This window comes from Otolemur garnettii, unplaced genomic scaffold, assembly GCF_000181295.1.
Source record: "Otolemur garnettii isolate 467f Iridium unplaced genomic scaffold, OtoGar3 scaffold00001, whole genome shotgun sequence".
Lineage (NCBI taxonomy): Eukaryota > Metazoa > Chordata > Mammalia > Primates > Galagidae > Otolemur > Otolemur garnettii.
This window is the reverse complement of record NW_003852396.1, coordinates 14,919,008-14,941,859: the sequence shown is the minus strand read 5'-3', so window position 1 is coordinate 14,941,859 and position 22,852 is coordinate 14,919,008. Positions and strand designations below refer to the sequence as shown.

Sequence of the window (22,852 nt, the reverse complement as noted above, 5' to 3'; positions counted from 1 at the left end):
AGTTTTCAGTAAAACCAAGATCCAGGCATGGCAAGCAACAGTGAAGGGAAGGAAAACACAGGACGCCTACGCGCAGGACTCTGAAGAGCTAAGTCAGAGGCGACTCTTAGGTCTGCTGACAATGGAGGTCATCTCTGGAGAAAATATCACATCTACTTAATAGGCCTGTTAGGTCATCAGAGAATGTACCGAAATCTGGACAAAGATACCAGGGCAAGGCAAAAGCCAGTGCTTAACTTGACGGCTACTTTGCTCTCTCCCCCTTCTCCTGAAAACCTGAGCCTTTTGCTGACTCAAAGAAGCCAATAACAGGGCGGACTCCAGCCCTGCAGAATTTCGGTCAGCTGCACAACAGGAGTTTGTAACAGACTTGATATTTAAAAAGCTTGTAAACACTGTGCTGATAGATGGTTGGGGGGGAAATTTAAAAAGCCTATTCTTTTTCTCTCCTGTAGAATAGATACAGGCATAGCTCTCTGGCCTGCCACATGTCTCTCTATCCTGACCTTTACCCACAATGGTAACAAGTGAGGCACAGTGCATGGGGTGAGGTGATTACTCCTATCTTGAACCAGCAAAGGAGCCTCCTAGGATTTGGCACAGCTGGAGCAGCTGACAACCTTGGGTGATGTGAGATGGGGCTTCACAATGTCCGGCTCGATGGACTCTATTAGGTCACATTCATTTGCAAGGATGTGCTTCACCAGGCATCTGGAGGCTTCATCAATGTTGATGTTTTCCTATGGGGAAAAGAAACAGCTTTTCTTACTCAATATTCTAAATAATGCTGGAGCAGAGACCTGTATATGATATGTGATGAAGGCCAGTATTTTTGTCAATCCATTTAAACACATAGCTCAACCGCAACTTGGATTTTACCAAACAAATGTAAACCAATCATTTGTGTCTATGTATTAATCTGAAATAAAAGTACATAAACTTACACATACAAAATAGATAGAAACACATAGTATCCCTTCCTATAGTATCTATGCATCCTCTTGCTATTCTCTTGAATATTTCTTTTTTTTTTTATTAAGTCATAAACACATAGATCATGTATACATTGATGCCTTTATGGGGTATAATGTGCTGATTTTATGTACAATTAGGAGGGCTTACATCAAAGTGGTTAGTCTAACCATCACCTCATTTACTTAATTATAGTGTTAAGACATTTATACTCCATACTTAATAGATTTGACATGTACCCTTGCAGTATGAACCATAGGAATGGTCCCACCATTTACCCTCCTTCAATCTAGTCCCTCAAAAAAGAGAAAATATTTATTCTGTTTTGTCATATAGGAGGAATAGTGTTTGATGTCATCATCAATTTTCTTATTGTTCCATACTCTTATACTACATAATATTTAGAAGAAACATAAATCTTCAGTTATAGATTTATGAAAATTACCCTCTGCCCCATAATACTTTTGTGACCTTGATATGTAATCAGAATAAGAAGACACCTTTTGTAGGATTCATTAGTGGTTTCCCAATTAGTTCTGGTTCTGTACCCTCCAGTCAAATATGGGAGGAAAGTGTTGTCCTGGACTCTTTGAAGTTAGGCTTGGGCATATGACTTTCACTGGCCAATGAAATGTAAGAGGAAGTGACATGTGTCACTTTCATATCAAATCAATAAGAGCCAGTGCTCAATCTCTTATGTTTTTTCTCATTGTTTCTGCAACTGTGGAAGCACAGAGATGGAAATTCTTTTGAATAGGTCTATGAGTGACAATCAGGTACAGACAAAGTACTCTCATCACTCCATGAGGATATGTGTAACATGAGTGAGAATTTTGACCTTGTCCTAAGACACTGAGGTTGAGTGTTATTTTTACTGTTCTATGCCCCGGATTATCTAGATGCATGTAATTCTTAAAAAAGTAAAGTCAGAAATGTGGTCTAGTTTTAAGAATGAAACAATCTTTAAGTTGGAGAAAATAGGGAACAAACATTTGAATCGAAAAAATTCAATTACTGTAAGTTAAACACTTTTTTTCTGTTAGTGAGAAAACTGAAAAAAATATATATATTACTAAAGTACTAAACAAAACTATCTTTGCTCAGGTAAGAAGTGGTGAAGCTGAAGAACTCCAGTAAAGTTAAATGTAATTGTTTTTAATCACAATTTGTAGAATGTCTCTGATGCGCCTCCTTATATTTAACTTAAAGAGATAAGGATTTTCTTGTTAAATTGTTTTACTGCAGGACCTTCGTATCTAATCTAAGGCAGAACTACGTATCCCTAATTTTTATATGTACAGTATATCAAAGTTGTGGATATATTTTGAGATCACTGCATGAAGTCAAATTACATGGAAAATGTAAGAGGTATTGATGGTTTCCAGAAGGCATCCGTGGCTAATGACGTTAGCGGTAAATATTTATTAGCATGCTCCCTATTCTTCAAGCCTGACCCTGAGTTCATCAGCTATGAAAGCTTAAGATAACATTAGCATTCTAGACAACAGCCTGATTATCTATCACCCCCCTATAGAGACTTGATGAAAATACTTCTGAGGTTTTCTAAATCCAAAGCCCAAGGGAAAGGTCTGGTTGCTTTTTGCTTGTTTGTTATGTTAGTGTTATTGGTTTTTATCCTATACCAGTTTTCATGTCTTTACATCTCCTTCTCCTCAACTATCAAATGGTCTTGATTATAACACTTAACTATAAAAACTTGCTTCTCTTGACAGAGTATAGTGGATGTCGGTACTTTTAAAGTAAACCTGCTAGAGACTTTATATATAAAATCTTATTTGATCCCACTTATAGCCCTATACAATGAAGATTCATTTCTTATTCTTACAGATTTTGTTGTTAGTGTTGGGTGGGGGTGGAGGTGGCATTTCTTCTTTCAGCTCAAGTATCTGCCTTACTTCACAGAAGCCACTTCATAGAGAACACAATCCTTCTGCCCCATTCCCTGTTGGGCGGGTTAGAGTACCTTAACATTGTTGCCCAAGCTAGCCTTGGGTCACTCTTCTTTGTTCCAGTATCATGCCCAGGAATCACACTCGTACTGTGTGCTCCTAGGTAATCATCTGACCCAAGCAGGGCCTGGCTTTTTGTGAGAGACCACAGTCAGCACTTTACCCTTGAGTCCAGCCACTTGGTCATATGACTGAGTAGAAACCTGTTCCCTGGTTCTCCACTATCTCTCATTCAGGAAGGTGGAGATGGGCAGCTTCATTTAGTCTTCCAGGCCTTGACCTCATGGTCCATAGCTCATTAAAGAAATCCTATATTTGGATAGTGTTAAGGCACTTGCCCAGTAGTTAATAAGCCAATACTTTGATTTTCTTATCTGGCTATTGCTTATCTGCTGGGAAAGGAGGCCAAAAAAATCCCACCCCAAATACCAAATGTGAGATATTACCATGCATGTTTGTAGATAAGCAAACTTAAATGCAGAGAGGTTATGAGTCCCCACATCACACAGCAAGTGAATTGGAAAGGCAGAACTTATAATCAGGTCTTCCCAACATCAAAACCTAGCTCTTGCTAAGTTGTATTCCTTTCCAAGATGGTTTAGAAGACCAAGTTCAATAACAAATAAAAGTTCTTTCCTTGGCCTTAGACCCAGTACATGCTAAATAAATTTTAGTTCCTCTCTCTTTCAAATATTATATAAGAACATGCTCATATGATAGGAAAAACAAGTTTTAAACACTAAAAAGGGCACTCCTTCATGTATAATGTAAGTTAGATTTGGCAGTAGTATTTTAAATCTCCACTCATATGTTAACATGCCAGTTAAATAGGGTTTTCTTTCATTAATGTGCAAATTGGCAAAATCTACTAATGAGGAGTGTTAAATGTTAATGTGGGCAAATCAATGAAAATCCATCATTGTTATGAGAAAAAGAACTAAAATCTAAGCCCCATTATTGGCAGCCTAGCAGGATCATTTTAGTAAAAGAGAAGATGGTGCAGTGAAAATGTCTGTGAAGTTTAACATACCAAGCGAAGGCTTCCTGGTGTCTGGACTAGCAGGTGGGACACGGAGGACGGGGCTCCAGACACAGGAGGTGAGCTGAGCATGGGGGAGCAGTGTCTGCTTTCAGACTGCAAATCTGAACCGCGTCCCAGCTCATGGACACTGAGCCACATTTATTCCCCCAATCAATATTATTTAGATTCCCACTAAGTACTAGGAATAAAAAGATAAAGAAGATAAAGTAAGTCCTACGTCTGACTGAGCTGACACAAGCAAGTTTTGTGTAAACAGCAAAGGCAGGATAAGGTTGTAAAGCACATCTGGGGCCAGATCCCCATAGAGCCTCGAATGCTAAGTTGGACAAGTGGAGTCACCGAGGCTTTTGTAGGTGACGTGTCCATGAACAGAATACTATCCGCATCCATCCAGACGGGACTGTGCAGAGCCTCAACGTACTGCCCTAACAGTGACCTGTCAGTATTTAGAGACTAGCTATCATGTGCTCTGAGACGCTAGTTGGCATGGTACATGTATTTCAGATCAGAAAATTTAAGAGAAAGTTAGGAAGGACAATTGCTATCATTTACCACTGTATTTACCACGAGCATACTAGTGTTTCGAGCACAGGCCTAGGGCCAAACTCTTGTCTCAGTTCCCCGGCTTCCTGGTTGTATGACCTTGGGAAAGTTACTTGAACAATTCTGTACCTCAGCTTTCTTATCTATAAAAGGGAGATTGAAACATTTATCTCAGGGGTGACTGTAAATTACTACCTGTTATTAAACCATGAAATACTTAGGACAGTAAAAGACATGAAGTATATATACATTCATTAAATGTTATCTATCTGTTCTCCTCACACGTCACTGAATGATCAGAGGAACCCGGTAATGTGTGCACTCTGTTCCTTCATTTGCCCAGCTGAGGAAACTAAGATCGGATGGCCCCAGGTGACACAGTAGGAAGTGGTAGGGCCAGCTATGAGCTCGGGGAGTAAATACTAATATTCACCACATGCTTTTTACAAAAAGGCAAGGCGAGTGCTATTTAAAGTACACGCTTGAAGCCAGACCCTTATCTCAGCTTCCTTAAAATATTTCTCAAAATCAATAAAGGAAAAGAATGGGCAGGGCCCTTCATTCAAGAATAAAAAGGGTAAGAGCCTGCAATCAGGCCCTCAGGCCAGGCTAATCTGTATTGCAGGCACACTTCCACACAGACCTGGACTTTCTGATTTTCTATCCACCACTGAAGTCACAGCCGAAGGGGCTAGACCAGAAGAGGGAAAGAACAATATCCAGCAACCTCCCTCGCCCCTTTTGCACCAAGGCCAGCATGGATAACAGACCCTGCCTGACAGAACTGCAGACTCAGACACTTTAGGGAATTCGATGGCAAAATCACTGATGGAGCTACTTGGAATCTAAGGAGACACAGCCAAGCCCACATTTTCTGGGTGATTGTACAGAAACAGAGCTGCCAGCTCAAGTGTAAAGTGCTACCTGGAAATTTCTATTTACATTTTTTACAGAGAGTAGTCACAATATCCTCAGGAACATCTTTTGGTAGGCAGGAAACATATATATATACATATATATATATATATATGCACACACAAGCACAATCCTGTAAAAATGTTCTATATGGAAGGTAACTTCCAAGACACACCCTCACCCATTTACGTTTCAGCAACATGACAAGACGTTCTACTGTGCTGCCTGCTTTGGGCTGATATGGGATCAACTTAGTGCCATGCCCAGAATCTTTTCACTTATATCAATGAGCAAGCCTGAAAAGCAGACGTAAAATTCCTAACAAAGCATCTTACTAAAATAAGTGGCAATAACTATCAGAATTAAGCAACTACTTCACTTACAAAATAACGTTCACCTCCCATCCTCGCAAAGCCTATTAGGAGATAATAGTCACATTTCAAAGGTAAGGAAGCTAGGGAAACAAGGTTAGGTAACTCAGAACAGAACGCAATCTTAGCCAGACGGGCCCATGCAGTACATTACAGTGTCTCCCAGGATTAAAACTGGTATTAAAACAGTTTTATTTATAAATCAATAGTTCTCAATCCTGGCCATATATTCATACCTCTTGAAGTGTTAAAAATGAAAACAAAGCTTACCAGGACCCTCATTACAGACATTGGTCTGACATGGAGCCCCAAAATGGGCACTTTTTTTTAATTCCCTTCTTATATAAAAAGTACAGGCAATTTTGAGACACACTCATATAATTAACACTGTCTTTAAAGATACTGTCCTTGTATTCCAGTTGTGAACTTTATGGAAATATAATTCAATACAATGATTCTAAGTGGTGGTGATTCTGATATTTTCTGTGGAACATGACATATAAATCTAACCATCAGAGGTCCTGGGTCCTTGTCAGGTTTTTAATTAGCTTTTCAGAACATCTGTCTAGTGACAAATTATTCATCTTTGACCCCCAGTGACAGAGAGGGGGGAAAAAAAACCTCCTAGCAGAAAACATTCATAACTGCCTAGTTAGAAACTGACAAAGTTTATTCCTGTAATTTTTCTAAAAACATCCACCTCGAAGAAAACACCAAGGGTACCTGAGGCCCCAAGGTTAAGGCCCTAAATTCCTCAGCCTTATGAAATTTTAATTAGAGAAGATGACCTTCTGGATAATAACACCACGGTAAAGAGTATTACGCAGAGCAGAGGTTTAAGAATCCTTTCTCTGAGAAGATCCGATACTTGTTTATTGAGTACATAAGTGCAAACATTTTGCTAGCTTTCTGTTGACTTTAGTTAATACCTCCCATGGTCCAAGCGTAGGGGACACCTGTGTGTACTTCTGTCTGCCGAGGACTTCTGTGCTCCTTCTGTCTTAATATCAGGTATCATCCCCCACCTCCTCTGGGTAACTATTTCCTGGAACTGCAATCATGAGCCCTGTGCAGCCCTCACCATAGCCTTACCTCAGTCCCGGTCCTTTATTCTTTAGGTGTGAAACTCTATCTCAAACTTGCTTTCTCCCCTCCTTTTGGGAGCTCCAAGGCCTCATATCTTCTAGCTCTCTTCCCTTATCTGCCAAGAGATCCACCCCCCATTATCCTAGCTGCCTCTGGCATCCTGTTTCAGCCATGAAACATCCTCAAGCTCACAGAGATCACCAAATATTTAAGAGGAAGGGAAGGGTGGTGCCTGTGGCTCAAAGGAGTAGGGTGCCAGCCCCATAGGCTGGAGGTGGTAGGTTCAAACCCAGCTCCAGCCAAAAACTGAAAAAAAAAAAAAAAAGAGGGGGGGAAAATAGACATCAGTAATTCAACCTTTTCTCTTTGACACATCAGAAAATTAAGGCAAAGAGAGGGAACGTGACTTGCCTGGCATCACAGAAGGTACAGGACCTCACAGGCAACACACCAGAATGCACCTCGCCTCCTGGCTCTTGCTGCCTGCATGGCTCCTTGTTTCTGGAAATATCTCTTCTTTGTTGTAATATAATTTTTGATCATCCACCTACTAGAGGAATTGCAGGATCCAGATGATCAAAAATCATTTTATAGCAAAGACATTTGCACCAGAATGTTTACTGTGGTTCAATTCATAATTGCCAAGTCATGGAAAGAACTCAAATACCCATCAACCCGTGAATAGATTAACAAATTGTGGTATATGTATACCATGGAATACTATGCAGCCATAAAAAGATGGAGACTTTACATCTTTTATGTTTACATGGATGGAGCTAGAAAATATTCTTCTTAGTAAAGTATCTCCAGAATGGAAGAAAAAGTATTCAATGTACTCAGTACTATTATGAAATCAATATATAATCACCTACACATTCATAAGAATGCTAAAACACAAATATAGTCCAGAAGAAGGAGGGAAGAGGAAGGAGAGAGGAGGGGAGATGGAAGGCCAGGAGGAGGGAGGGTATTTGGAGGGACATCACCTAATGTGCACAGTGCAAGGGTACATGTCAAAACTATTAAGAGTATGAATGTCTTAACACAACAAATAAGTGAGGTAAAGGTTAAGTTAACCAGTTTGATATAAGCATTCTAAATTATATATCAAATCAGCACATTGTACCCCACAGATATATCAATGTGCATAGTTATGATTTAATAAAAAAAAAAAAAAGAAATCTCTCTTCTGAGCAGCCTTTTTTCACTGTGGAAGGCATCTTCCAGTTCCCTGGCACTTTGTACCCTGACTGTCTGCTACCTGTGCCCTTGGGGACAGGTATTATATCTTCTTGTGTGTGCGTCCTGGATCCAAGCATAGGGCCTCATGCATAAGAAGTTTTTAGACAATAATATTACTAAAAAATAGCTGCTACCTATGAATACCTTAGATAAGCTAGGTAACATGTTAAGTATTTCACCTGTATTATTATCCTTACAAAAACCCAGGTAAGAAAACTGAGGTAGAGAGAGGTTAAAGAACTTTCCCAGAGTCACACTTTCAGCTCGTGGTTTTCTAGCCCACACTCTGCCACTCTGTGTATATCCCCTGCAAGTTCCAGTGCCCTCAAATGGCAGAGCCACACTCAAGCCCAGAGTGCCTGCCCTTAGCCCTCTCCTCTCCACCACCATCTGTGGGGGGAGGGGGGTGCCAAGTCTCCTAACTTTCTGGCCAGTGCTTTCTTCCCAAATCTCAAAAATTATGAACATGAAGCCTGTAATGTGCTGTTTTTGCCCCAAAGTTATTACTAATAATTAGTGTATTTATTTATTTATTGAGAGAGAGTCTCCTTTTACGTCATCCTTAGTAGAGTGCTTTGGCATTACAGCTCACAGCAACCTCAAACTCTTGGGCTTCAGTGATTCTCTTTTTAACTTAAATGTCTTAAAGAATGCACAGCATTCTCTAGATTCCTACCAACCTTACTCACTTTTGTCAAATTCCTGGCCCCTGAAAACATTTGAGTTCACCATCCCTGCCTCTTCTTCACCAAATCCTATAACCCTAATACTAGGCAGACACAGTTTCTGGGCTGTTTTTAGAGTTTATCTATTCCTGAGATACATTTGCCAGCTCTAATGTGTAATGTGTGACTTACCACAAGTGATCGACCATTCATAGATTTTTGCCTCCATGCTGACAATGTAACTCTACCCTATGTTAAAATCATGACAATATGACTTGATCTGTCCTTCCCAGTGCCTGTTAGACAAAAATCTGCTAACTTTCCAACAATAGAGCATCATTGATACCCAATTTCCCTGCATCACACTCTCCACATATGCCTTCCTTTTAAGGAGAGGGTGTGGCAAAGTGCAAAACCATGGGCACTTGGACACTGCCTTGGGCACTAGCAAAATGTTCACCATGGACTCTAAGAAGACAGTAAGGAGAAGAAAAGGAAAGTCTAGGAGCTTTGAGGATAGGAGTTTGACAACAAACATTGTGTTTTCCATTTAGCAGAAATGGTGGTAGGGCACCAAATAACCGGTCTTGGAAAGAGAAGAAAGACTAAACATAAGCACAAACGATCATTCGGCCAGACTAAATAAACCCTAGTCATGGAGAACAGCAGCCTTCAGTTAAAATACTTTCTTGTTTGTCAGCTTGAGAAGATAATGGCCCACCAGACACAAAACATTAATAATAATAATTGCTAATATTTATTGAACACTTACTCGGGCGCTATGCCATGTATGCTCCATACATAATCTCATTTAACTCTTAGCCACCCTGAAACCTGGATAGACTACTCACTGTATTTTATAGTTGGAAAGATTGTGATACAAAATGGAACTACTTAGCCACAGTATTCGCTAGACATACTCAGTTTAAAGTGTTCTTTATTGAATGCTAACTGTGAGGGGAAATGATCTGTTTCATAATTTATTGTCATAATTTAAAGATTTTATTATGGCACCTTTATGTGCTAAGATTGAGAATCGAGACAGGAATGACATTGTCCCAAACAGCAGAAGGGTATAATGGAAAGAGAGCTTTAGAGTCAAGCTTTGAAATTTGCTTTTGTGACCTATTGCTGGCCCATGGACAGGTTGAAAGCCTGAGCCTCCCCTTCTTACTCTGTCAGATGAGGCCAGTCAGAGCTACACTTCACAGATGAAGCACCTGGACATTCCCCAGCAGAACCGCCAATGTATGTGAGCTCCCTTCTTCTTCTTCATCCAGGTCGTTCTTCAGTGATCACTTCCATGAGGAGTACCCCCTGACTCCCCCAGGCTGCAGCAGGCACCCCTCTATTCCATCACTCACCACAGGTCAATATGTAACAGCTAGCTTCCTTGTGTGTGTCCTCACTGGACAGGGAGCTTCTAGGAGTGTCACTGCTGTATCCTAGCATCTAGCACGCCGCCCTCACACAGAGGCACTCAGAAGATACCAATAAACGAATGACAGAATGACTGAATGAATGACTTAACACGTACGCAAGGATAATGACGAGTTCAGGGTTCAATGTGAGAAAAGTTTAGACGCGAATGATTCTGTAGTGATTAAGGAAGTGTGGTCACAACATTTACTTCCCGACTCAAGCTGCTTGTCCTTCTGTTTTCCAGTTACTGATTGTTGCCATTCTTTTCAAGTGAAATGGAAGGAAGCCTGACTGACCCAGTTTATAAAAATTAAGTGAACTGCTATGGGCTTTGCAATAAAGCAGAACTAGGTTGGAGCTCTAATTCCGTGCTTTAAAATAATAACAATAATAACAATTCTTTATACCCTGTTGTTCCAAAAACTATTTTAGGTGATGTCTGCAATTTAATAACTAAATGCACTCAAGCAAAATATTTAATTTTCTTTGGCCTTACCTATGAGATAGATATAATAATACCTATAGGAGAGAATTGTGAGAATTAGGAATATTATATTAGGGACAAAAGTAAAATTGGGGTAATATTTTACTCTTGTGGCTATATTACATATGATAATATGTAATAGTTTATCATTCATTTTAATATCATCTTCTTCTCTTAAAAACTTTTCATGGAACTGAAAGAATGTCCAATTCTAGCTTAAAATTTTCCTTTCAGGCCATTAGTTTATTATTTTTTTATATTCAATCTTTTTGCCTGACCCTCAACTCTTTAATAGAGAGTTTTAAGCTCTTGATTTTCTCGACAGAGTAAATAAAATTATTCCTGCCATTATTGTTAGAACAATGTCAGCTTGGGAGAAAACACATAGTAACAAGAACTGTATGTGAAAATAGATGTATTGATAAAGAAATTCATCTTTTAATCATCTTTTTTATTTAGAATGTCAATGATACTAACTACCAGAACATTGGCCTCCACCCTAGAACCTAAGTCTACCCCACCCGAGCAAATTCCTGATGTCTAACTCCCAAATTCCTCAGTCAGATGACAACCCATTCTTAGTCTGGGCAACATCCCCGAGGCAGCGCTTGGCATGTGCTACATAATTTTCTTCTTTCTGATATGGAATCAAATGTTCTTGTTTTTAAATCCCACAAAATTGTAATTAAAAAAAAGAGAGAAATATTTCAATTTAGTTTTTCTCATATAATACTTGAAACATCATGTAACTAAAGGAAATAGTTTATCATTCAGCAAATAATTACCAAGGACTTTCCCTGGTGAGCCCCCCCCCCCCCCAGGCTTTCCTGTCAGACGTGCTCCCACTTTAGCTGGTGTGTGCTCTTCTCTGGGCACATGTCTCCAGTCTCTGCCCATTGCAGTCATTCTCCACATTCCTGCCAGACTGATTCCTGACTACCCTAATTAAAGCATAGTTACATTCATATCTTATACCCAGCTCAAAACAAAAACTTTGCTAGTTCCTATGGCCTGTGCTGATTAAGTTCGGCCCAGTAAACAGTGGGCCAATCAATGTGTCCACAACTTAACTCTCCTGACTCACCTCCACTGGCCTCTCTTAGTGACGTTCCAGCTGAACTGGGACATAGAACCTTCTGCTTCAATGTCTAACTCATGCCCTTTGCATGAATTAATCTGACTCTCATCTCTATCAGTAGATCCACTACAATCTTTGGTTGGATTACTCCTGATCCATCTCTACCTGTAGATCCCCTGCTCAACCAGGATAAACATAACTCATTCGGAAATATTTAGCTGCTAACATCTAACTGATTCATAAGAATTTTATATCATTCTGCTTTGAACTTTAGAAGAAATTCAGCAACATTTTCTAGCTTCAGAATCTTTTGGTATCTTGATTTTAATTACTTGTATCTATTTAATATTAAGGATGAAAGCATAGTAGAAGGACTCAGAATTATCCCTGCTCTGCTACTGCTAGCTGTGTGACCTTGGGGAGGTCACCATAACCTTCTCTGAACCTCAATTTCTTTGCCTGTAATGGCAACTTTACATGTTTATTAAGGATGTGTATAAAATGAAGCAAGACTACGTGAAAGAACTCGGCTATGGTGTTAGCAATTCCTTTTAAAGGTCAACTTTCTTTCCAGATAATAAACTTCTTGAGAGCAGAAGCAGCACTTAGGCACTTGTAGTGTCACCAGTGGCTAACATGGAAACTGTTAGTGTGTAGGTGCTCAAAATATAATTTACGAATGAACTATCTTGTGAAGGGAATGAAAAATGAACAAATTTCAATTAAAAAAACCACAAAATCCCTTATTGTGACTGTTCTATGTTGATACCCTTTGTGCTGAAGCTCCTTTAACCTGAAACAGCCTAGGAGAGGGAAAAAGGAGATTTGAGTCTTAGGCCTGATGTTACTACAAACTATCTTGGTCACCATGGGCAGATCAACTCCTTTCTCTGGTGTCAGTTTCATCAGCTATGAAGGGAGAGAATTTGCACTGTGCCTTTTTCCAAGCAGAATTGAAGGTGACCCTTGAGACTATCTCCAGCTCTTGACTAATGTGGTTAAACTTGTGGGAGATCTGAGAATAATGCTTCCTTAATAAGAAAGATTTCTCAGCTTGAGAGTTTAAGTATAAGGCATTTGTTTAAGCAATGATTTGCTAGAGCAAGTGTACTCTATCATCTTGATTAGCCATAAGCCATTGGTTATAAAATCAGAAACCCACTGAATTGCCCAGGCATCCAACAGAAGCTTCCAGTAGTGACAGAATTGTTGAAAGACTCAGATTATTCCAAGAAACTTAGAAAATAAAACTAGATGCTTAAACACCATCAGACCAGCTTCATTGTCACCATCTATCAGCAGGATTTTGCATATGAAGAGGCTCATAGCTTCTGGGCTCATACGCTGATAGTTCTGCCACTAAAGAAAAAAGTCTTTGTACCCTCAATCTCTGGTAGAGAAAGGCTGAGGAAGGGCTCTAATGAAGTGAGCTTCAGGCACACATTCATACCCAAGATGAGAACAACTCCAAGTCTAGGAGAAAGTGGTACCAGGAGGGCGGGGGGCCACTTAGGTCATATGACCACCATTGGCCAATTACAAGAACTTGAGAGATACAGTATGAAAGAGTGGCACTTCCTCGTGGACAACCTGTAGGGAGAGGAAGAGGATGGGAGGGAGAAGCACACACCTGGCATGGCTGAGTCACTTTGAATCTGGAAACCCTCAGTTGTAGTTACTCTATCACTTTGTGGCCATTTATATATCTACGCAATATAGATGTAGATATTTATATTTTGGATAGACATTCCAATGTATAATTTTAAGAAGAAATAAAAAATACATGTCAAATAGATACAAATCTGGTGATACCTGAGAATCTTAACACATGCAGAATAAATGAAAGAATTGAGGCTACTATATTGGATACATAAGAGGAGAAGATGAAGAAAGTAGAGTTGAACCATAAGGGACCCCAAAAGAGGTGTCTCTCACCAGAAAGGTATAAGTAATATGAAGGAAGGAAGGAAGGGAGGGAGGAAGGGAAGAAGGAAAAAAGGAGGGAAGGAGGAAGGAAGGAAAGAAAAAAGGAAAGAAGAGAGGGAAGGAGGGAGGGACGGAGGAGGGAAAAGAGGGAGGAAGGAAAGAAGACCGGTTCTTGGAACTTAATTAAGAGTTAACCTTGAGGCCAAGGTGGGTAGATTGCTTGAGCTCACGAGTTGGAGACCAGCCTGAGCAAAAATAGAAAAACTGAGGCAAGAGGATCACTTGAGCCTAAGAATTGGAGGTTGCTGTGAACCATCACACCATGGCACTCTACACAGTGTAACACCTTGAGACTCTGTCTCAAAAAAAATTAAAAAATAATAAAAAAAAGAGCTAACCTCAGTTCTGATTTTCTGGTTATTTTTATAGAATTCTACTGACTCAAACAGATTCAAAAGCTTTGCCAGATGAAAGATGCTTCTGCTTCAACCATGAACTTTAAAAATAACAACTTTGTTGCTAGGAACCACTTAAGATATATTACACACTTTCTGTGTTACAAAACATCATTAGGATAACAATTTAGCATTTCTTACTGATCTTGGGTACCATCTATTTTTTTCTCTTTCTCTTCTAATTGTTATTGTGTCTGTGCAGCTCTAGGTCTATAACTAATGAGCTAAGTCTCTGGGTTGACACTTTAAGGATAAATATAATTTAAAAGAAATAGAATCGAGTTTCTTTTAATATACACATATGCACATATTCCTCAACAGAAGGAAAAAGAACAAAATGCTAACACTTAAATCAATTAGTGGTTTGATTAAAGACAGTTTAAATCTTCTATCTTACAACTCTAGCCATTTTCTAAGTTTTCCATAATGTATATACATTATTTCAATATTCAAATTCAAAAATGTGGTGCAAAGAAAATAAGAGTGATAAATTTTGAACCATGAATAGTGTATGAAGTTCTAATATCTTTATTTTACCCCTGAAACCCAGACAATGGGAAGGAAACAGCACTTTTATAAATATTCTATGCACTAGAAAAGAGAAATATATAAGAATGAATGGAAAACTATGTTCTTCTTTCAGATGGAAAACAGTCCATAAAATTGAATCTGGAGAAAAATAAGGACAGGAAGTTTAGAAACAGGAATTCTAACTATCTGATCACAAGTAATTCAATGAAGAAGAAAAAGGAAGAGATCTAAAAGAAACCAGTTTAACCCTAGAAGCATCTCAGGTAAGATGAGGTTCAAAAATAAGATGTCAAAAAGACAGAAGGGACATGAACTCAGAATAGATTCCAGGGTTGTCTGAGCCCATCCAAATAAGTTTAGGAAGTTCAAATCAGGTTTAAGAGCCAACATGAAGGAAATGGTGATGACAGAAAAAGACATTAGTGGGGCTTGACCAAAGCCAAGGATGGACAACAGAGGGCAGACCTGAAAACATAAACTAATTTCATTTCCCTACTGATCCTGGGTCCTTTTTATTTATTTTTTCTTTCTCCCCTTCTATAATAAATATTTCAGACTGAGCAACAGGGGGACTGCTTTGATCTTTAGCATAATGATTCTCATAATGTCCTTCTAGACAAGGTGACTATAGGTTGGCTTCAAAGTAAAACAGACGGATTTGTATGAGCTCAAACTGCCCCTGAGGACTCTAATTATTTAATCACATTAAATAAAAAGAATAGTTTCTAAGGTAGCAGGACAGGGCTCAAACCTCTATCTACAACTAACATTTGTATCAGAAGATTTTATGAAATTATGAAAGATATTTATATCAAAATTTTGTTTGATACAAAGGTAAAAGGAGGAAAAACTCACATGGTCGGCGCCTGTGGCTCAAAGAGTAGGACGCTGGCCACGTATACCAGAGGTGGTGAGTTCAAACCTGGCCCCAGCCAAAAAAAGTGAAAAAAAAAAAAAAAAAGAAAGAAAGAAAAACTCACATGATGGAAGAAATCAGGATTTAGAAAGTTCTGAGAGAGAGAATATTTCTATTTATTATTGTAATTTTAAATTAGTTTATCATTTTTAACATCTATATGAAAATGTGCATATATGACAAGAACCACAAAAATGTCCATTCTCCTTGATCCAGAAATTCTATAAGAACAAATCCAGTTTGCTAGGTCATGGAAGAAGCCCAAGTGCCCATCAACCCACGAATGGATCAATAAATTGTGGTATATGTACACCATGGAATATTATGCAGCCATTAAGAAAGATGGAGACTTTACCTCCTTCATGTTTACATGGATGGAGCTGGAAAATGTTCTTCTTAGCAAAGTATCTCAAGATTGGAAGAAAAAGTATCCAATGTACACAGCCCTATTATGAAATAAGTACCTGTGGCTCAAAGAGTAGAGCTAATTTATAGCTTTCATATGAAAGCTATAACCTAATTATAGCCTAAGAATATGGGGAGGGGGAAGGGTTAGGGGAGGGGAGTGGGGGTGGATGGGTGGAGGGAGGGTGATTGGAGGGATCACCTCTAAGGTTTATCTTACAAGGGTACAAGTGAATCTTTCTAAAAGTAGAATATAGATGTCTTGACATAACAACTAAGAAAATGACATGAAGGCTATGTTGAACAGTTTGATGAAAATATCTCAAATTATATATGAAAACACCACACTGTAATCCATAATTGCATTGTTGCACACAGCTATTATTTAATTTTTAAAAAGTCAAAAAAAAGAACAAATTCAGTGAAATCATCTTAAAAGTATAAAATCATTTATGTATCAAGCTACCCATCATGACATAACTTACAACAGTGAAAACCAAAAACATTTAAATAATTATAAAAAAAAGAGGGTTAATGATAGGGTGTCTTATAGCTCATCCTTATGATAGAATATTACTCAGTTACTGAAAGTTATATTTACAAGTAATTCATCATGTAAATGCTTATAACAAATGTTAAAATTATAGATAATATGATATAATTAAGAAAGATGACCTTTTAAACAGTGATTAATCATGGATGGGAACTTCTATATAACTGGAAATGATAGAACAAAACTGAATAGACATTAATATACAATTCTACATGTGAATTCAAATTATCAATAGTTTGAATGCATAAAACTTCATTTGGCAGTGTATTATTTGGAAAAATAAGGGGGTTTTTGGTAGAGTATAAGTGCAGCATGTATCAACAGTTTGATACATCTGTTCTTATGAAATAAATAGTGCATAAAACAGAAATAGTGTGACCCAGGCTAGGCAGGACAGAGCCTCATTCTGCCATCCATGCTCTGTTCAGTCTACACCTGGTATACAGTCCAATGTGGACTAATGGCATGTGAACAAATTACAGAGTATGCAGGTAAGGCAACCAGAGTGGGAAGGGTTCCTAAAGCCATTTCACTGAACAAAGATAAGTCTTACGAATAGTGAAAAATCATTCTGTGCTGGGAGTTTGTGAAAGCCAAATAAGAAAATAGATGTTAGAAACTTTTACTATCTGAAAAGTTTATACAAATGCTGTATATGAACATTCTGAACATACCTTGGCAAACAGAAACTTTTGATTTCGATAATGAACTCATGTGTACAACTCATGTGTACAACGAAGTACACATGAACGATAATGAATGAAATCAAAATTTTCGTTTCTGAATATTTTGACCCTTTTATAGACTTAAAACTTCAGTTTGCTATTATGCTCTTTGAGTTAGACTTAAATACCTCTACTATAAAGCCTGGTCAAAGCCTTCTCCTACTGTACCCTCGACGCCTCTGACCTAGGTCAGAAATCCCAATGACTAAGAGAAAGTGCACAGTTGACAGCATGGAGGGAGACAATAACTTAATCGCTTAATTTTCCTATTTTTTATTTTTAGACTCAATAACCAGCATAATGCAGGAAATAAATTCAGGTTTTGATGATTTTGATAAAAATGAATGTTGTGTAATCTAGCTTTTCTCTCATCCAACATCTTCCCACTACTATTCAGAAGCATAAATGGCATGAGAAAAGAAAGCGAAAACTCCAGCTACTCAAAAGCAATCTTAGTGTACAGCTGAGAAAAGTCCACTGGGTTCTAGTCTTAGCTCTTTGCCAAACACCATGAAGTCTCTGCTATTTCCCCTTTCAGTGGCCTCATTTCCTAATCTAAATGTGGGAGTGCCAAAAATTAGTCCTTATTCCTTTTCTCATTTCTATTTATAATCACTCCCAAGTTAATTCAGGGAGTTTTAAATACAGTTTGTACTGTTTAATTCATGAAACCCAAATTTATATCTGAGCCTGGACTTTTCCCTGAACTCCCAGACTCTTACCTGTTTGATGCCTGCTCTTCTAACAATTTCTCTTTCTTAGATGCTGCAGTAGCACCCTGGGTATCTCCCGCTTCCAGCCTTTCCCATTGCGATCCAGGTTCAACATCCCCACCACAGTGATCCTTTAGATGAAATCATATCACATCTCTGATTGAACCCAATGTCATCCCATCCCCACACAGTAAAACTCAAAGTTCTTTCAATGCTCCAAAGACTCAGCTTGACTCCTGTCACCTCTCTGGCCACATCTCTATCTCTCTGCTACTGCTCTCTCTGCCCCATCTATTCTGGCTGCTTTTACCATTCCAAAAGCATAGCTGTCAGTTCCTGCCTCAGAGCTGCTGCTCATGCCATACACACTTCCTGAACCATTCTCCTTCCAGGAATCTGTAGGGCTCATTATTGCTCATTTTTCACATCCTTAATATAAAATTTTTTAGAATGCTTGTCAGTAAAGTCTTCTTGGTCCCCTGTCTAAAATGGCTCTCCTCCCTTTGCACTCCTGCCCAGATCTCACATACCAAAGCCACCTGTGCTAGAGAGCTCTCCCCTGCTCCAACTTTCTTCTTAGCACAAGTCTCTACCCAGCATTCTATATATTGCACCTGTGTATCACTGTATCGCCTGTCTCCACCCACTACAGTGTAAGCCCCAGTAGGACAGAGGCTTTATCTGGTCTGTCTACTGCTAGTCAGGCCCTAGTCCTATCACATAATCTGCTCAATGACTATTTGTAGAATGAATGAATGAATGAAATTATAAAATAAGTAGTTACACTGCAAGATAGTTTGGAAGAATCTAATGTTCTTGTGTTTCCATGCAAACGGTAGAAGAAGGTATAATGATATGGTACTTTGGGGATTGAATATAATTATCTATCACTGAAGGAATACTAGAACTCTTTAGACTTTGATAATTTGGATTAACTGCTCCTGTCTGTCTGTTTTTACAAAAATATGAAGCAGCAAACTAAACTTACAGCTAGATGAAATAGAAGATAGTAATTGTCTTCCAAAGAAACTCTTCCTTTTTGAAGAGACTCATTACCCAGGGAGAACTGCTATAAGAAGGTCCTGGGGGTGATACTAAAAATGGGATTTACAACAAACACAGTGTTTCAGAACCATAATAAATCTAGGCCCCCAGGAATGACATTCCTTTTTCATTTTGAGAACCCTGGAGAAAATGAAAGCTAAAAAGCTTGCCTAATGGTTAACCAATACTGTTGTCTACACTAGAAAATTCAAAATGACCAAGAATTATAAAAGCTCTCCAGAGAGAAATTCTTCCTTCTGGAGCAACCTTTGACAAACAAAATTACTCTTAAAAATGCCTCCATGTCATTTAGTTCAAGGAAATAGATTTATAACTCATGATGATCTTTCTACATTGTCCCTAAAATGATCTCATCACTTCAGGACACCTCTGGACACAGCACACACACCCAGCCTTTGAGCACAGTCGTAGGAGGTTAGGTCCATGAAGAGGCCACCAGGAGCTGCGGCTGCCACTCCTCATTTTGGTGGCATAATCAATGGGATATTGATTTCCCTCCAATCCCAGCAGGCTCGCCCAGGAAATCAATACCTCGCTAGCAGTGAAGCAGATGGAGATAAAACGGAAGGCCCTGGGAGAGGAGGGCTGGTGCCATAAATCTAAGGATACTTCAAAGGTGGTGAAAAAGACACATCAATGAGGCAAAGGGCCAAAAAACAGGGGCAGCCAAAATCAGTACTGAAAAAAATGAAGTAACACAGGAAGGGAGAAGGTGAACATGTCATAGGAACAGACCCCTTCTCAAACAAGGAAGCAACCCTGCCCAGGGTTGGAGGGAAGGGAAGTTGACATTGCTTCTGAGAGATGAGACAGGCCCATGGCCCACTGGTTTCCTTTCAGAAATACAAGCTGGCATAGAAAGCAGCTTGTGGACCTAGAATCAATCAGACCTGAGCTTAAATCCTAGCTCTGACATCACTGGCAGAGTCACTTTGGGTAAGTTACTTGAATCCTGTTGTACTTTAGTTTTCACATTATAAAATGAGGACAAAACAATCCTCTTTTTGAAAGAAACTATAAATAAATCAGATATAAGGTAGACAATCCTCAGAGAGCACCAACACCTTCCAATTAAAGATGGTTCACAAGAGGATTTTAATAAAGAGACTTGGGCTCTAATTCTGGCTTTGTTTATTTTCCTCCCTTATTAAAACGGCAAAAATAATCCCCAAAAAAAGAATTTCAAATAGAACCTCAAGGATTAAAAGAATGAGAAAATATGCAGCAGCATTCAAGAGATTTCAAAACATTTTTATAAATCTGAAAGTAATGGAGAGGTAGTAATGAGTTTATTAGGGTGTCGACGGCATTGTCTAAAGGGTGTGTAGAGGTTGATGTGGACAATAAGAGGGTTAATTCATCTCCACAGAACCCAAGAGACCCGACACTCACATATTAAGGGTAGTTAAAACCAGGGACTTAGCAAAAGTCAGAATAGGGATGTCCACTTCATCTTTTCTCCATTCTTCCACATAGAACACCAGCAGCTCAGATATCAATCCTCCAAGTCAAATCCTGGTTTGTCCCTGAATAAACTAAACAAAGAAGCATGAACCATGTGTCTATGCTAGTGATGAGGGCCTGAAAAAAAGAATAAAAAAACCTGCCCATTTGGCAGCTAGACCACTCTTTCCCTCCACAGAGAACTCTGACATTGTTACCACGAACAGGAGAGAAGAATTCTTCTCCAAAGGAAACACCTCACCAAGTGACACTGGAGCATCTCTAATGACTAACAACCAAAAGGAAAACCTACAAATCCACAATCAACATAGCCATTAATCAACAGGCCTGTCTAGACACTCAGACAGTCTGCTTTGTATGGCCTTGCACCTAAATATTATGGCTGGGATGATCATGTGTTTAAGGGGGACCATTAACATAAAACAGCAAAACAAAAATGGGCTGAAAAAATTAACTCTAATGAAACAGATAATGTAACAGGAAAAACGACTTGAGAAAAACAAATTAGTATTCTTCTAAATACTACGTCTAACAAACCATTACATTCTTAACTAAGAACAAGATGCTATAAAAAAAGAACAATTAGAGAATACAAAAGAGCTCTTCATAATTAAAAGTAAGATTGCTGGTGGTACCCATAGCTCAGTGGGGAGGGCGCCAGCCACCAACACCAAAGCTGGGGGATACGAACCCAGCCTGGGCCAGATAAACAACAGTGACAACCAAAATAAAAAACTAGCTGGGCTTTGTGGTGAGTGACTGTACTCCCAGCTATTTGGGAGGCTGAGGCAAGAGAATCACTTAAGCCCAAGAGTTAGAGGTTGCTGTGAGCTGTGATGCCACAGCACTCTACTGAGGGTGACATAGTGAGACTTTGTCTACAAAAAAGTAAAAAAAAAAAAAGTATGATTGCTGAAATTAAAAATTATAATAAAAGAATGGAACATTAATTCAAAGAAGTAAACAAAAAAAAAAGCAACAATTACAAAGTACTGAAAATATGAGAAAACAAACATCATTTGAGAGGTTACGCTGAACCATCAGTTTCATAAAGAAGGAACGAAGAAAATGAAGGGAAGAAAACTAAACAAAGACATCATATTTTATAGAACATGAGTTTCTAAGCTGAAATGCCTCACAGAGGGTCCTGAACAACAAATGAGCAAAGGTTTATATGGAGCATAGGACTGTGGAATCTCAGATTACCAGGCATAAAGAAATTATCCTAAATGCTTCCAGACAAAAGAAAATAGCATAGACTCAAAGCTTTAAGCATCAGAATGGTACAAGACTTCTAAAGAATAATGCTAAGGTCCATGTTATAATAGAGCAATGCCTTCAAGTTATAAAGAGAAACCATTTTAAACTCAGAATTATATGGTTATCCATACAATAAAATGTCTATAAAGCTTAGAAAACACATGCTTAGACATCAAGGACTCAGAACTGCTCATTCAGCTTTTCCGAAGCAGTTGCAGAAGGGTGGGTTCCAGCAAACAGGACATGAAACTGGGATTCAGGGAGCAGGTGATCCCACTCAGAAGATGGCAAAGGGCAGCTCTAACACTCTGGTTGGAGGTTTTGTCTTTGTATACTGAGTACACTGGTCATTCCAATGAATTACACAAGGAAGATGGAGGACTCTGGGATGGAGGCCTCCAGGCCAAAACAAGTCTGCATACAACAAATACTATGATGGAGTATTTTTGAAAATATTAAGGAATAAAGATTTATTGAAGAGAAGCAAAGATGGCAAATTATATGAATGAATAATGTTTTCATATCTAATGATATAAACTTTGATTTTTTGTCCTGATTTAACTAAAACAGTGGTAGAACGAGTAGGGGAGTAGTCAGGTAGTAAAGTGAAACCCTCTTAGCAGGTTATCAATGGATATATCCAAATCCAGTAAATCAAGAAATAGCAGTATAAGATTATTATTTAGACCCATAGATGTAAAAAAATATAGAAAGAGATTTTAATAAAGAGACCTGGGCTCTAATTCTGGCTCTGCCACTTGCTAACAATATGATCTTAGGTAAATTATCAAACTTCTCTAAGCTTCAGCTCCTTAATATGTAAAATGGGCAGATTAATAGCATCTATGTCATAAGGGTTAGTGAGAAGTAAATGAAATAAATAAAGCACTTAGGCTGGTACAGCAAGCATGCATTTCACAAAGAATAATTATTACTCTTAATATTAAAATTCCTCGTGGTCTTGTACTGATAACTTTCTGCTGACTGATAAAGGTAGGTAACCTACAACAGCAACACATTCTTTTTTTTTTTTTTTTTTATTGAATGGT

General features: G+C 38.6%; 1 protein-coding gene across 1 annotated transcript in view; it reads right to left on the bottom strand.

The window, feature by feature from the left end:
* Positions 1 to 282: 282 nt before the first annotated feature.
* The window catches only part of RAB38 (RAB38, member RAS oncogene family), a 63,739-nt gene continuing 41,169 nt past the window's right edge, over positions 283 to 22,852 (bottom strand). The window contains exon 3 of the mRNA XM_012801780.1: positions 283 to 740. Coding sequence (XP_012657234.1) covers positions 588 to 740 — 153 coding nt within the window. The 3' untranslated portion in view covers positions 283 to 587. The remainder of the gene's footprint in view (positions 741 to 22,852) is intronic.